Source organism: Cryptomeria japonica, chromosome 1 (genome assembly GCF_030272615.1).
Source record: "Cryptomeria japonica chromosome 1, Sugi_1.0, whole genome shotgun sequence".
In the NCBI taxonomy this organism is placed as follows: Eukaryota; Viridiplantae; Streptophyta; class Pinopsida; order Cupressales; family Cupressaceae; genus Cryptomeria; species Cryptomeria japonica.
This window is the reverse complement of record NC_081405.1, coordinates 359439178-359452180: the sequence shown is the minus strand read 5'-3', so window position 1 is coordinate 359452180 and position 13003 is coordinate 359439178. Positions and strand designations below refer to the sequence as shown.

Below are 13003 nucleotides of genomic sequence, written 5' to 3'. Positions count from 1 at the left end.
TCCTATAAGGAGATCAAGGATCTCGAGATATCCAAAACCGATAACGTTGCATTGTTTGTGAATCCCCGCATTGGTAAACCCATATACCCCCAAAACATGAAACTTTCTATTAAATGGTGCACAAATGGTGATATTGTGAAAAAAAATTGGGATTGTTGGTGGATGGTTTTCGATAAACCACCCAACAACAATCTTGATATCCCCTTGTACTTCATCAAAAAATTGTATGCTGAGTTTGTTTTAGGAAAATATGTGAACTACTTTGACATCCAACCTTTCCAAGGTGTGGGTTTAGGTATGCCCCAAGATAGACATGGGGCAGTCAGAGTAGTCCAGGGCCCATATGTCCCCCCTCCTCCTATTGATCCCCCACCTCCAGTGCAGCATCCAAATATCATCTGTGAGGCGGCATCATGGACCATATCATCTATTCACTCTTTGAGTAGCCTTTTGGTTTCTCAGGCTAGGGCATTAGCTCAGCCTTCTTTTGATGGTAGTGGTGCATCCGGTGGTGCTGACATGTCCTCCTCGGTTCCACACATTTGTGTGCCCCGTAGTTGTGTCATGTGTGGGAACCTATGCTTGGGTCTAGTTGGATAGCCTGTTGATCCTCCTGCACACACTACAGATTATGAGGTGCATGAAATGCACGATGCACCAGATTTTATGACAGGGATTGGAGGATACCCTAGAGAGTCCTCACATGCTAGAGGCGAGGAGGCACCTTCATGATACGTTGATGATGTAGTGGTAAGATTTGTATTTTCACAGTTCATTCTATATTTTAAATGAATATTTATAATCTAGATAATATTAACTATGAATGTTTATTTACATGGTCTATTTAATAGTTAATGACAGAGGAGGAGTTGACATAGATCCAGGAGGGCACCTTGACAGCCATTTCATTTGTCCTTGATAGCTTTATGATTATATATATTATTGCACCTAGTCGTTTGTATTTTATTGTACATACATGATCATCATTTATATTGGCATTAATTAGATTATGTAGTAACTTGCATGTATAGCTTATTTTACTATTGTAGGTCACAAGTAGCTCGAGTGTGGGGCTGTGCGATTTGGGATCTGGTAGTGTAGCTGGAGACAAGGGAAAGGTGATTGAATGCAAATATGATTGAATGAATAGTTTAAATAACTTATAATTATTATACATGTCTAGACATAGATTGATAGTTTCACATACTTTTTGTGTATATGTACAAAAAATTATTGGCTTCAAATCCTTGTTGACTACACCCACTATACCTGAAGATGATGATGAAGAAGAAGAAGAGATGCCTCAAGTAATGTGTTTATTTTATTTTGTGTTTAGTAGATATAATTTGTTATTATCAGTGACAATTATATGCTAACTTGTATCATCATCTATCACTGGTTGTGTTAGCTTCTATCTTCCCTGTACACATCATGCCAACCAATATTTTGATCTCTCTTCATTCCCTTGCAGAGCAACAACTGCAAAAACATGTCCTGGCTGTACAAGATCTGATAGACGGTCATACTCAAGTGAAATTTCCATGTCATCATTTGACAAGGATATTGTTTGAGATAAAGGAGTTAGATATTGTGGAACCCACGTATCAACCCACTCACTTGACTCACACTGATCCCAATCACACTAAACACAACTCTGAAAAAAACAAGCCAACGCTCGTGTCCAAATGGTCCATGTACTTGTATCTGAGCTGAGAAATGAATGCATCTTTGAAGAATCTTTAATTGTTTGACAATCCAATCTGTCTCCCACTATGCCCTCCTCAACAAACCAAAAGAATCTGGTCATAGCTAAATCAAGAGTACCTCCATGTGACAATGTTGAACTACACCAATCAATAATAACATGCATCAGAGAAATTTGCACTTGAAATCCTCAATTTCTCCTTAACTAGAGCTCTCTTCAAACATGCACCTGCACCATCATGCTCCCCCTTCACATGCCCTGCCTCAAAAAAACACCAAATATGAGGCATACACCTCTCTACATGCATTCTAATCAACCAATAAAACATACGGGCATTCTTGAATCGACCCGTACAGTTATCTGACCATATGAGATGTCAATCAATTGTAATATATTTCTCATGCAAGAACTCAAAAAAAATCTCGAAAGAATGTTGCACATACTCAGAGTAGTGTGGTCTATCATCACTCATATATAAATGATACTCCCTAATTATCTTCATGTCCTCTTCTATACTATCAGGAGCATGTCTATATGTAATATGAACAAAAATAGCAATCTGGATTGAATTGTAGTACTGAGACTATACCTCATTCTGTGGTTGCAATGTATACTTCTCTGCAAAATCTACCACCGATACAATAGTGCCAATTGAGAAAGAGTTCTTACACATCCTGAATTGCTGATCCAACCACTGAGACCTATGGGTGTGCCTTGCATACTTGTAGAATTTTTTTTCCTTAAAATCCAAAATAAAATCAGCAAGACTCACTTCTCTTGAGACTAATTCGCATCTAGAACCTTCACCTCCGCTCTTCAAAGTATATTTCACTATCTCATATATTTTTTTCTCAACATAATTCTTTACAAACTCATGTTCATTGCCCTCATGAAAACATGAAACAAACTTTGACAACTCACCACATTGTGAGAACTTCTCATTCAAACAATCATTTCTATAGAAATAGCAGCCATCATCTCTAGGGCATAAAAATAGATCTTGCAAGTCTCTTGATGATCTCATAAATAGCATTGCACCACACTCCTGTAACATCTCATTAGTATGCAGCGTAGAACAAATATGGGATAAAAGTTCATGGTACATTGAAAACTCCACATGGTACTTGCAACAACAAGTATTACGAATCTTAAGAGGAACACAAAAATGGCTTCAAAGATTCAAAGGCCCTTTGTGATATTTGCAAAGTTGGATGTACTTCACAAAAAAAATTGTACAACATTGTTTGGCTTGATTCCAAGAAATGTTTGGGATGCGGTGTGCGGTCTCGGTTGTCGATTCTTAAAAAGATAATGAGATATGCCCCAGGTCTATCTTGATGGCTTCTCTCTAGGGAGAGAGATCACCATTAGTCCTTATAATGAGATATAATGGCATCTCTCTCCTATTCCTTATAGACATACTCTAATAGACATCTCTCTCATTATGGTTGAGATCATAAGGACTAGGGGAGAGAGGTCATAATGGTGATTCTTAAAAAAAATTGTCTTTTAAAAAACATAATGAGATAGGGGGATCTTATTTTTCAACGTTAGTAGAATTTGTAGCAGTAAAATTAGAGAATATATATGGTTACATATGATTTAATCATCATATCACCAAATTTTTCAAATCATATGAAGAATATCATATGAAAACAAAGATAAAATAAAAATTTTGGGTCATGGAAAAACTCCTAAATGCCCCCAAATTTTTAGATCATTAGAGAATGTTGAAAGTGAAGGTACAAAAAAGAAGAAAAATGATGAAACAAATAGAGGAAGTATATGATAAATTTTATCCCTTGTATCCAAGTACCTATAGAGTAACTTGGGACCTTTAGGAGATCACAAACATATAAAGACAATTATGGGGCAGCTGAAAAATGATAAACACACTCTAATATAAAGATAATAGAAGTGCTGCTATAATAATCACCTATGATTAGATAATCACCCTCACAATCTTGATCAAAGGATGGGTGTATGAGCCCAAGGATGGACAATCATGAAAGAAAAGTGTTGTTTGATTTGTGTAAATGTTGTCATTGATGTGAAACTCAATGATATAGTTAGGACCGGATGTGGCATGTTGGGAAATAGTGGACGATATTAATATATGTGATATGAAGCATTAAGGCATGTATGGTTTATAGGAGTACTTTTCAGAAGATTAGGTCTTCTCCAGAATCTTTTGTTTTTCTTCTCATGGTTTGTATTGAATTTTAGTATTAGTTGTATATGTTGTATTGTTATCCAAATGGTTGTATTGCATTATGATTTATGAATCCTATACTCCAAAATCAATGGGATCTATATTCTGAAGATGGAAGTTGTTATATCTTGGAATTTGTGTCTATCAGTCTGTATCTATGGGTCCAATAGACCATTTTTTTTCTGCAATAATTTAAGAATGTGCTATGGTAATTGAATCCTATGAAGGAAGAGTGTAGAAGACTAGTGAAGGCCGACTTGGTTACTCTATTTTTGGTCAGGGATTTATTCAGTAACATGTTGATTTGAGCAATGCTTTATTCTATAAACATTTTGTTTTTGCCTGACATATTATCTTGGTGTATGTGCTTACTGGTATATATATAGAAGATATTTGGATGCACATGCATGATAGTTTATGGAGAGTGGCTCACATTAGATACCTTTGATTCCTTATTATACATAGTTGTTATCCTAATAACGACCAAATTATATTGTACTTTTCTTAGCTATTGTATCTAATTCAAATACCTTGACCTACCCACCTATTAGATAAATAGCTAAGAAAAGTACAATATAATTTGGTCGTTATTAGGATAACAATTATGTATAATAAGGAATCAAAGGTATCTGATGTGAGCCACTACTACTTTTGTGCACCATGTCACATGCTATGCTCTCACCTTTGTGTTGTCTCGAATGAAAGAAAATATATCTTATCTGATAATTTCCTTTGGGACACAGAATTCAACCTCATCCCAAGAAACATCACCTGAGACCTCTTCTCTAAACTACATACAATCAGAGATGCCATCGGTCAGAGTAGTGTATATCTCTCTTATTATGTTTTGATGGCATAGAGAGAGATCATAATGAGATATGCCCCAGGTCCATTTTTAGCCTTAGGAGAGGGAGAGAGAGAGACTAGGGGAGAGGGAGAGAGAGAGATTAGGGGAGAGGAGTAATATGACCCCTTAGGACCCATAACGACCCAATATAGTGTCATAAGGAGTCATATTGTGTCCTAAGGGGTCATATGGTGCCTTAAGGGGTCATATGACACAATATGACCCCTTAGGACACAATATGACCAATAATGACATATTTTGGTGTCGTAAGGGGTCATATGTTGTCTTAAGGGGACATAGGACCCAATATGACTCCGTAGGAAACAATATGACCCATAACGACACTGTATAGTGTTGTAAAGGGTCATATTATGTCCTAAGGGATCATATGGTGTCTTAAGGGGTCATATGACACAATATGACCCCTTAGGACACAATATGGCCCATAATGACACAATTTGGTATTTTAAGGGGTCATATGGTGTCCTAAGGGGTCATAGGACACAATATGACCCATAACGATATAATTTGGTGTCCTAAGGGGTCATAGGACACAATATGACCCCTTAGGACACCATAGGACCCATAATGACCCAACATGGTGTCATAAGGGGTCATATGTTGTCCTTAGGGGTCATATGGTATTCCATGACCCCTTAGGACACTAGATGACCCCTAACGACACCATATGGTGTCCTAATGGGTCATAGTGTGTCATAAGGTGGCAAGATGAACCATTATTACAATATAAAAAGCAGTGCCAATACTGCTTACAAAAATTTGACACCGAAGGGGTCATATGGTGTCCTAAGGGGTCATAGGACACAATATGACCCCTTCCCCCTCCCTCTCTCTATCTCTCTCTCTCCCTTCCCCCTCCCTATCTCTCTCCCTCCCTCTCCCCTAATCTCTCTCTCTCTCTCTCTCTCTCTCTCTCTCCCCTAATCTCTCTATCTCTCTCTATCTCTCTCTCCCTTTCCCCTCCCCATCTCTCTCTCTCTCTCTCTCTCTCTCTCTCTCTCTCTCTCTCCGCTCCCCCTCTCTCTCTCTCTCTCCCCTCTCCCTCTCTCTCTCTATCTCTCTATCTCTCTCCCTTCCCCCTCTCTCTCTCTCTCCCCTTTCTCTCTCTCCCCTAATCTCTCTCTCTCTCCCCCACTCCCCCCTCTCCCTCTCCCTAATATCATATACTAATATATTTATAAATGAATATATTATATATTAATATATTGTATATTAATATATTAATAAACAATAGATTAATTATGTGCAAATTTAGTTATTGAATTTAATTATTAAAATCGGATATCTGATTTCTATTGCACAAATTTTAAATTTTAAATTTTGGCTCGGGTTTGCTTTGGGATTTGGCTTGGAAGTGACAAGCCTAGAAAGTGAACTGAAAAAACGTGTTTTTTTAGTGTTCCTTGATTTTCCAGACTTTACACTAGTGGCTGACAACTTTTTTTATAGCCAGAATTGATAAAACAAAAAGGGTTTTTTAAGGACGTTCTCTACTTTCCAACAATATAAGGCTTGTCTTATTTCGACTTTAATAAATAATTATTATTTATTTTCTAATTGAATTATGACAAAAGTCCTGATTGATAGATTGATTGAAAAATACTCATAACTTTCAAACGATATAAACATTTTTTGAATCCAAAACATGTGTCACATCCTATGCTTCGTCTAATATATGGAAAAAAATTTTAAAAAATGAATTTCACAAGGTTTTGACCAAGTAAGGGTGGTCAGACGTAGGAGTTTCCGAATTTCTGAAAAGTTGTAGTAAAAAATTCATAGATAATTATTTACTTTATAAAAATTTATAAAAAAATATGTGTCACATCCGGACATGAATCTTATACTTATATTATAAATCTTATAAAAAAATATTATGATTTGATTGTGATTAGGTTGGTCAGACATACACCTACTTCTTATCTTTTTCCTGAAATTTTAGTACCACTGCATTGTAATTTGAAATTTTCATCAAATAGAATTTTTTTTTTCCAAAAAACAACTAGTAGCTTAGAAACTACATTCATTTTTCTATAGATTCTCTTCTTACATATTATAAAAATAATGTTCATAACTTATTCAAATTTTCATGTCAAGTTGCATAGATTTTTTGAAATTTCATTGCCACTTAAGGGCCTGTTTTGGCACACCATGATCCTGCACATACCCACAATGTATTTGTGATGTATGCCTAGGCTAGTCACAATGCATGCCTTTGATGTGTGTATGAGCTAGTCACATTATCTATATGTGACAAGAAGAAGCTAGCCACTTTGTGTGTAGGTGATACATGATTCAACTAGCCACTATGCGAGCATGTGATGCGAGCTTGATCTAAAATATGACTAGACTGTATTTTCTATCACACTATTATGATTGGATTGAATTGGAAGAGTAAGATCAATTGATGGTTGTGATTTAAAAGTGAGATCAAAGATCTCATAACAAAGGAGAGGATGAAGTACATCTCTATTATTAGTGTATGAACTATAGAGCCTTTGATTCATAAAAGGGGGCATGTAGGCAAGGTCATTACAAATAAACCCTCAAGGTATTGGTTTGGATATTAAAGAAATAGTAACCAAAGTGTACATCACAATTTTGTTATTTTTTATTTCACTAAGTTGTCATGTGTCTATCCTATAATTCATTATTCATATATTGTAGAACCACCTTTTTAAGCCTTGCAAAACAAAAAAGTAGGAGAGATAGCCTTCTCTTGTCATTAAGTCTTTCATTCAACATCATGTTCAAAATTTTCAAGTTTGACAAATATTCCTAGAGATTTAAAGTAAAATTCTTCAATGAACTTCTTAAAAAGATGTTGGTCATTGAACAAAGAAAAAGTTCTAATAAAGGCCACTAAAGAGTTTTTTATCATATGCCATTAGCTAATTTGGACTCCTCCCGTAACGTCTTATTACATGAATTCACTTAACTTCTTTGTCCACTAATGGTTGATTTTTGTGAGCATAATCTTCAAGTCATGCTTATTGAGCAATGCATGGAGTTTGAAAGGATCCTCAAAATAGAGCCAAAATGTTAGCAATTATATGATCATAGGCTAAGAGCTTAGTCTACTAATTATGTGTTGGCATATCTTCATGTCTCACCCAAAGCACGTCAACTCTTCTACTCGATACTCTACTCTACATGTTGCCCGAGCATACCTACATATACTTAGAAATCATACATAGATGTGGATGTCAGTCATTAAACAAAACAAGTTATAACAAGAGGCATTTATTTATATTTTTTCTCTATTCCAATATCAGAAATATATATAAACAACTTTCTCTAACATCAACTAAAATAAACACATATTACATAATTAAATTGTAAAGTTCTTCTATTTAAAAATAAACCCTCACTAACATATACTACATAAAAGAGATCTTATCCTTAAATATAATCTCTACATATTTATATTTTTTATATATAATTTTAAATATTTGAAAAACCATATATATAAATTCTATTAACACTAGATGATATATCTAAATATTAACCTGTTTATGTATTACAAAACGATTACATTTGGATACTAACACCTTTCCTTAGCTTCACTTTGACAATCTTTGTCAATATTTGATTTCATGCAATATAGATATTTGCCCAAATTCGATTTCATGCAAGAGCCATGGAATGTGAAATTTATGTCTTTTGGAGGAAAGAAATCACATGCCTTTCACTTTTTCTCTTTGTTCAATGGAATCACTTCCAAACATGTTTTCCTTGCTGGGGAAAATTGTGACAAACCAATTCTCAAAAGTAGCAATTTTTTTAAAACAAATTAGGCTAATTTATTTATTTATTTATTTAATAAAGTGGGTTTTTGATTAATTATTGTTTTTGTTATTTTTGTAAAATGATTTTTTGATTAATTATTGTTTTTGTTATTTTGTCAAATGTTTTTTTGATTAATTATTGTTTTTGATATTTGGTAAAGTGGGTTTTTGGGTGATGTTTTGATTAAATAAAGTGAGATTCATTATAAATCAGTCATAAAGATAAAGAAGATGAGTCTCAAAAAAGTTTATGCAGTTCTTAGAATGTACATTTGATCACATGAAATTTTTACTTTCAATTAGATAATAAAGAGGTCAAATGTGTATTTTGGAAGTTGGATTGACAATTGTGGTTTTTGAAAGGACGATGTTTATTCAATATTGAGAATGCACATTTGATTTTATTCATTAACTAATTGATAATTTCACTTAATAAATATAGTCAAATATACATTCAGAATGTTCTTTTTTTGTAAGTAGATTCAGAATGTTTGATAATCTATTTGTAAAAGCTATTTCAGATATATTATTGGATCCCCACTAACAATTAAGATACAACAATGAAGATTAACAACATGACAATAAGAAATGAACAGTTAAACAACAGCCATCAACCAGCTACACAAAATTAAAATCAAACTCAACAGTATAGAATTGACAGTTTATGAACTACATAGAACACATATAATTAAACTAGAAATAAAAAACTCAACAAACGAACATTGAATGTATCAGTTTTCCACAATTTATAATAGCTATTGTTATTGTTTCTGGTTTTGATCATCGGGATGATAGAATACTGAAGAAGTAGAAAAATGATGGATCACAAGAGTGTGATCTAAAATGATGATACAAAAAATTGCACACAATCAAAACCAAAAACAACAACAATAAATACAGTGAATTCTATCTAATATTCACAGGACCACATCTAGAACATTTCTTGTGAACTACTCTATGATAGATGTCATAACTCAGGGTTTTCTCATCTTTGATCAATTGAGAAGTAGGATGAAAAGAGACACAAAAGAAATGAATAGAAGCAGCATTATGACAATCATCCGTGCACTAAAAGTCATGTCCCCTTATACAAATAGAAATAATGATAACATTCACCCAGCCTGACAAGCAATGGCAGCATTTGACATGAGATCAAAATTCAAAGCAGCTTCATTGCATAATTGTGAATTCTTTGAATTTGGTTGCCCCAAAAACCTTGAATCTGTATTACACGTCAGTTAATTAATGGTAGTTAACTGTACTCAACAAGAGAAAGACATAGCTAACAGATTATTGCCTTTATAATCAATGGAAAAGGAGTAAAAAGTCTAACTGCTGGAGTGGAAATTTAAACCTCCCTATAAAATAATACCCATAATTATGGATACTTTCATACTGTCTTTTTCAATTCCCAAGGCATTAGCTCTTTGTGGGTCATTGGAAAAGAAAAGATAATAGCTTTCCATGTAAGGCTGCTTCAGTGGTAGAAAAATAATTTTTTGGTTACCTGATATAAAACTCTGGCCTATGAATAATTGCAGAAAATCATGAGTCCTCAGAAATTCGAGTAAACCAGTCTAATGGCTTACATCACTGTATTTGATATACTGAAAGCAATAGAATAAATTTGTGACCTCAGGTTGCATTAAAGTGAGTTGAAAGGCATTGACTAATGTGTTTGCTTGGATGTGCAGATCATTATCCTACTGTTATCCACTAGAATGATGAAGCAATTTGTAAGTAACAAACTGATTCATGATGAGGACTGTTCTGAAACCTTATATTAATCTCTCTGTTGTATTTATAAGAATTATAACAAGACAACTGTATGGACTAAAATATTGTCTGTATGTGAAATGATGGATAGCTTCAGGAGAAATCTACTGATTGTGGCTTCTGCTATTGTTATAGCTTTGATCTCAACAAGTTTGGTGCCTCCATCAAATGTGGGTGGCACAGTTCAAGCCAGTCAAATTAGCTATATAAGCAATAAAGTGATAGAAGCTTTGGAATCCATCATAGGTTCTCCTCCTTTCGATTTTGCAAGGAGTATGGTAAGAAAACACCACAGGAAGATGGAACATAAGAACAAATGTGATGAAAAACCTCCACCCTATTATGATTTGGATGAGGCTTATAACCAAGTTGTGATAGTGGATCAGGATGGGTGTGGGAATTATACAAGTGTGCAGAAGGCTGTAGATGCAGTTCCAGAACAGAGTCCCAACAGGACTATAATTGTCATCAATCGAGGTGTCTACAAGTAAGTTGATTTCCTTGCTTGGATCAGTAAGGCCTAATTTATTCAGATCTATAGCACATATTTAATCAACAAAGATGGTGATTCTGTGACATGTTTAAACTCTTAAATCTGTAATGTAAGTTTGCGATCAACTTATCAAGAAAATGTGTAGCTTGACCCACATATCAAACTGTTTAAACAGAGAAAAGGTTTCAGTTGCAGAATCAAAAGCCAGAATCACATTCCAAGGACAAGGTTACCTCAACACCTCAATCCAATGGAATGATACAGCCAACTCTTCTCATGGGACATTCTTCAGTGCATCAGTCACAGTTTTTGCGCAAAAGTTTATAGCCAGGAATATAAGTTTCAAGGTTAGAGATCAAATCTGTAAGTTTCATTGTTTCTGTAATGCATTTTTGCCCCTTGTATTAACAATGAATTTCTTCCAAATAGAACACTGCTCGTCCAGCAAATCCAGGTGACGTTGGGGGACAAGCAGTTGCTTTGAGAATAGCAGGTGATCAAGCAGCTTTCTATGGATGTGGATTCTTTGGTGCTCAGGATACCCTTCATGATGATCAAGGGAGACACTACTTCAAGGAATGCTTTATACAAGGCTCAATAGATTTTATATTTGGCAATGCAAGATCCCTCTTTGAGGTGATCCCGTGAACTTGACTTTAGAACATACCACCATGGTTACAAATCAGATAGTCTCTGTAATTTTCTGTTCAGAGTGAAGAATGTTTTGAAAAAATTGTGTATGCTACTTATGACTTAGATTCTTTATGTTTGTTAACTTTGTTAACTTAGATTCTTTACAGGATTGCCAATTAGATTCTATTGCAAACCCAGTGGCAAGTGGAGCTACAACCGTAACTGGGGCCATCACAGCACAGGGAAGACAGTCAGCTGAAGAAAACACAGGTTTCTCCTTTGTGAGTTGCAGCATTGGAGGAAGTGGAAGAATTTGGCTAGGTAGAGCATGGGGTCCCTACTCTCAGGTGGTTTTTTCTAACACTTACATGTCTGACATCATTGCTCCAGAAGGATGGAATAACTGGGATGACCCCAAGAGAGATAAGTAAGACCCCATTACATACTTTTTATCTTCTTATCATTACTCTGTTTCTTCCTCAATGTTGTAATAGTTTGTCTTCATTTTTGGTGACACGCAGGACTGTATTCTATGGACAATATAGATGCAGAGGCCCTGGTGCAAACCAGAGCTTGAGAGTACCCTACTCAAAAGAACTTGATCAATCACAAGCAGCTCCATTTTTAAGCATCTGCTATATAGATGGAGATCAATGGCTTAAAGATAAGGACAATTCTCCGCCTTCTCCCAAATATAAAACCATAGACACCATAAAGACCATCACAGTAAAGAAGAACATGTCCCTATCAGCATGAATTAAATTATTTTATCAGGGCTTTCTTACCATATTTATCAAAGAAATATTTCTTTCTAACAGAGAAATGTTTACTTGAATCAATACACTCGCATTCTACTATTGTAAGTTACTAAAACATGAGGATTTCATCCTCTTATCAAAGCAATGACTGGTTTCAAGGGAAAATAAATTACAGAGTTGTAGAATTTGGAAAATCTCATATGTACCTTTCTTTTCCAGTCCTAACAAACTGTATTCTCGAAGCTATATAAATAAAATTGTGTTATTATGTGTTATGTTGTAGCCTATGTGAGAATTAATTTTGGCTCTTTGGTTGGGGTGATATCCGCTCTAGCATGTTTTTTTTTTTAAGGGGAAACAATGGGAATTTGATGTTACGTCATATTATTTTATTTTTTAAGCATTTGGTTTGAGAAATTGAAGGTATATATAAGAGGTAAGATGAGCTTCACTATTTAATTATTTATTTGTTAATTATTTGGTATGAGAAGGGGATAGTATATTAATAGATTAATTAACAATAATTAAAAATTAATAATTTTGATAATTATTTTAAAAAGGTAAATTTGATATTATAGTTGAAAGATCATAATTCTAATTTAAGTTTATTATTCAATGAATGAATCAAATTATTTTTAAGATGAGTTTCAATCCAATCAAGAATTATTTGTAAAATTATGGAGGCTTTTGGGTTCAATAGACAATGGATTAATTGGATCTATGAATGCATATCCACACCAAGATTCTATATCCTTTTTAATGGAAAACAT

The 13003-nt window shown here is 34.5% G+C and overlaps 1 protein-coding gene across 2 annotated transcripts; it reads left to right on the top strand.

Annotated features, from left to right (window-relative positions):
- Window positions 1-10125: 10125 nt before the first annotated feature.
- On the top strand, window positions 10126-12508 carry LOC131069127 (probable pectinesterase 8). 2 transcript variants are annotated; one of them, XM_058004461.2, is made up of 7 exons: window positions 10126-10168; window positions 10268-10309; window positions 10485-10836; window positions 11018-11189; window positions 11272-11478; window positions 11643-11902; window positions 11997-12508. In XM_058004461.2, the coding sequence occupies exons 3-7, from the start codon at window positions 10625-10627 to the stop codon at window positions 12229-12231; spliced, it is 1086 nt and encodes a 361-aa protein (XP_057860444.2). In that variant the 5' UTR covers window positions 10126-10168; window positions 10268-10309; window positions 10485-10624; the 3' UTR covers window positions 12232-12508. The 2 variants fall into 2 exon arrangements, with proteins under 2 accessions (XP_057860444.2, XP_057860441.2); XM_058004458.2 differs by lacking the exons at window positions 10126-10168; window positions 10268-10309 and having other exon boundaries at window positions 10383-10836.
- The last annotated feature ends 495 nt before the right edge of the window (window positions 12509-13003 follow it).

Excerpts from the sequence above, each read along its gene's own strand:
- LOC131069127 (XM_058004458.2), top strand. The coding sequence starts at position 10,430 with ATGATGGATAGCTTCAGGAGAAATCTACTGATTGTGGCTTCTGCTATT. Across the intron at positions 11,479-11,642 it reads ATGCAAGATCCCTCTTTGAG|GATTGCCAATTAGATTCTAT; the intron begins GTGATCCCGTGA and ends GATTCTTTACAG. Across the intron at positions 11,903-11,996 it reads GATGACCCCAAGAGAGATAA|GACTGTATTCTATGGACAAT; the intron begins GTAAGACCCCAT and ends GGTGACACGCAG.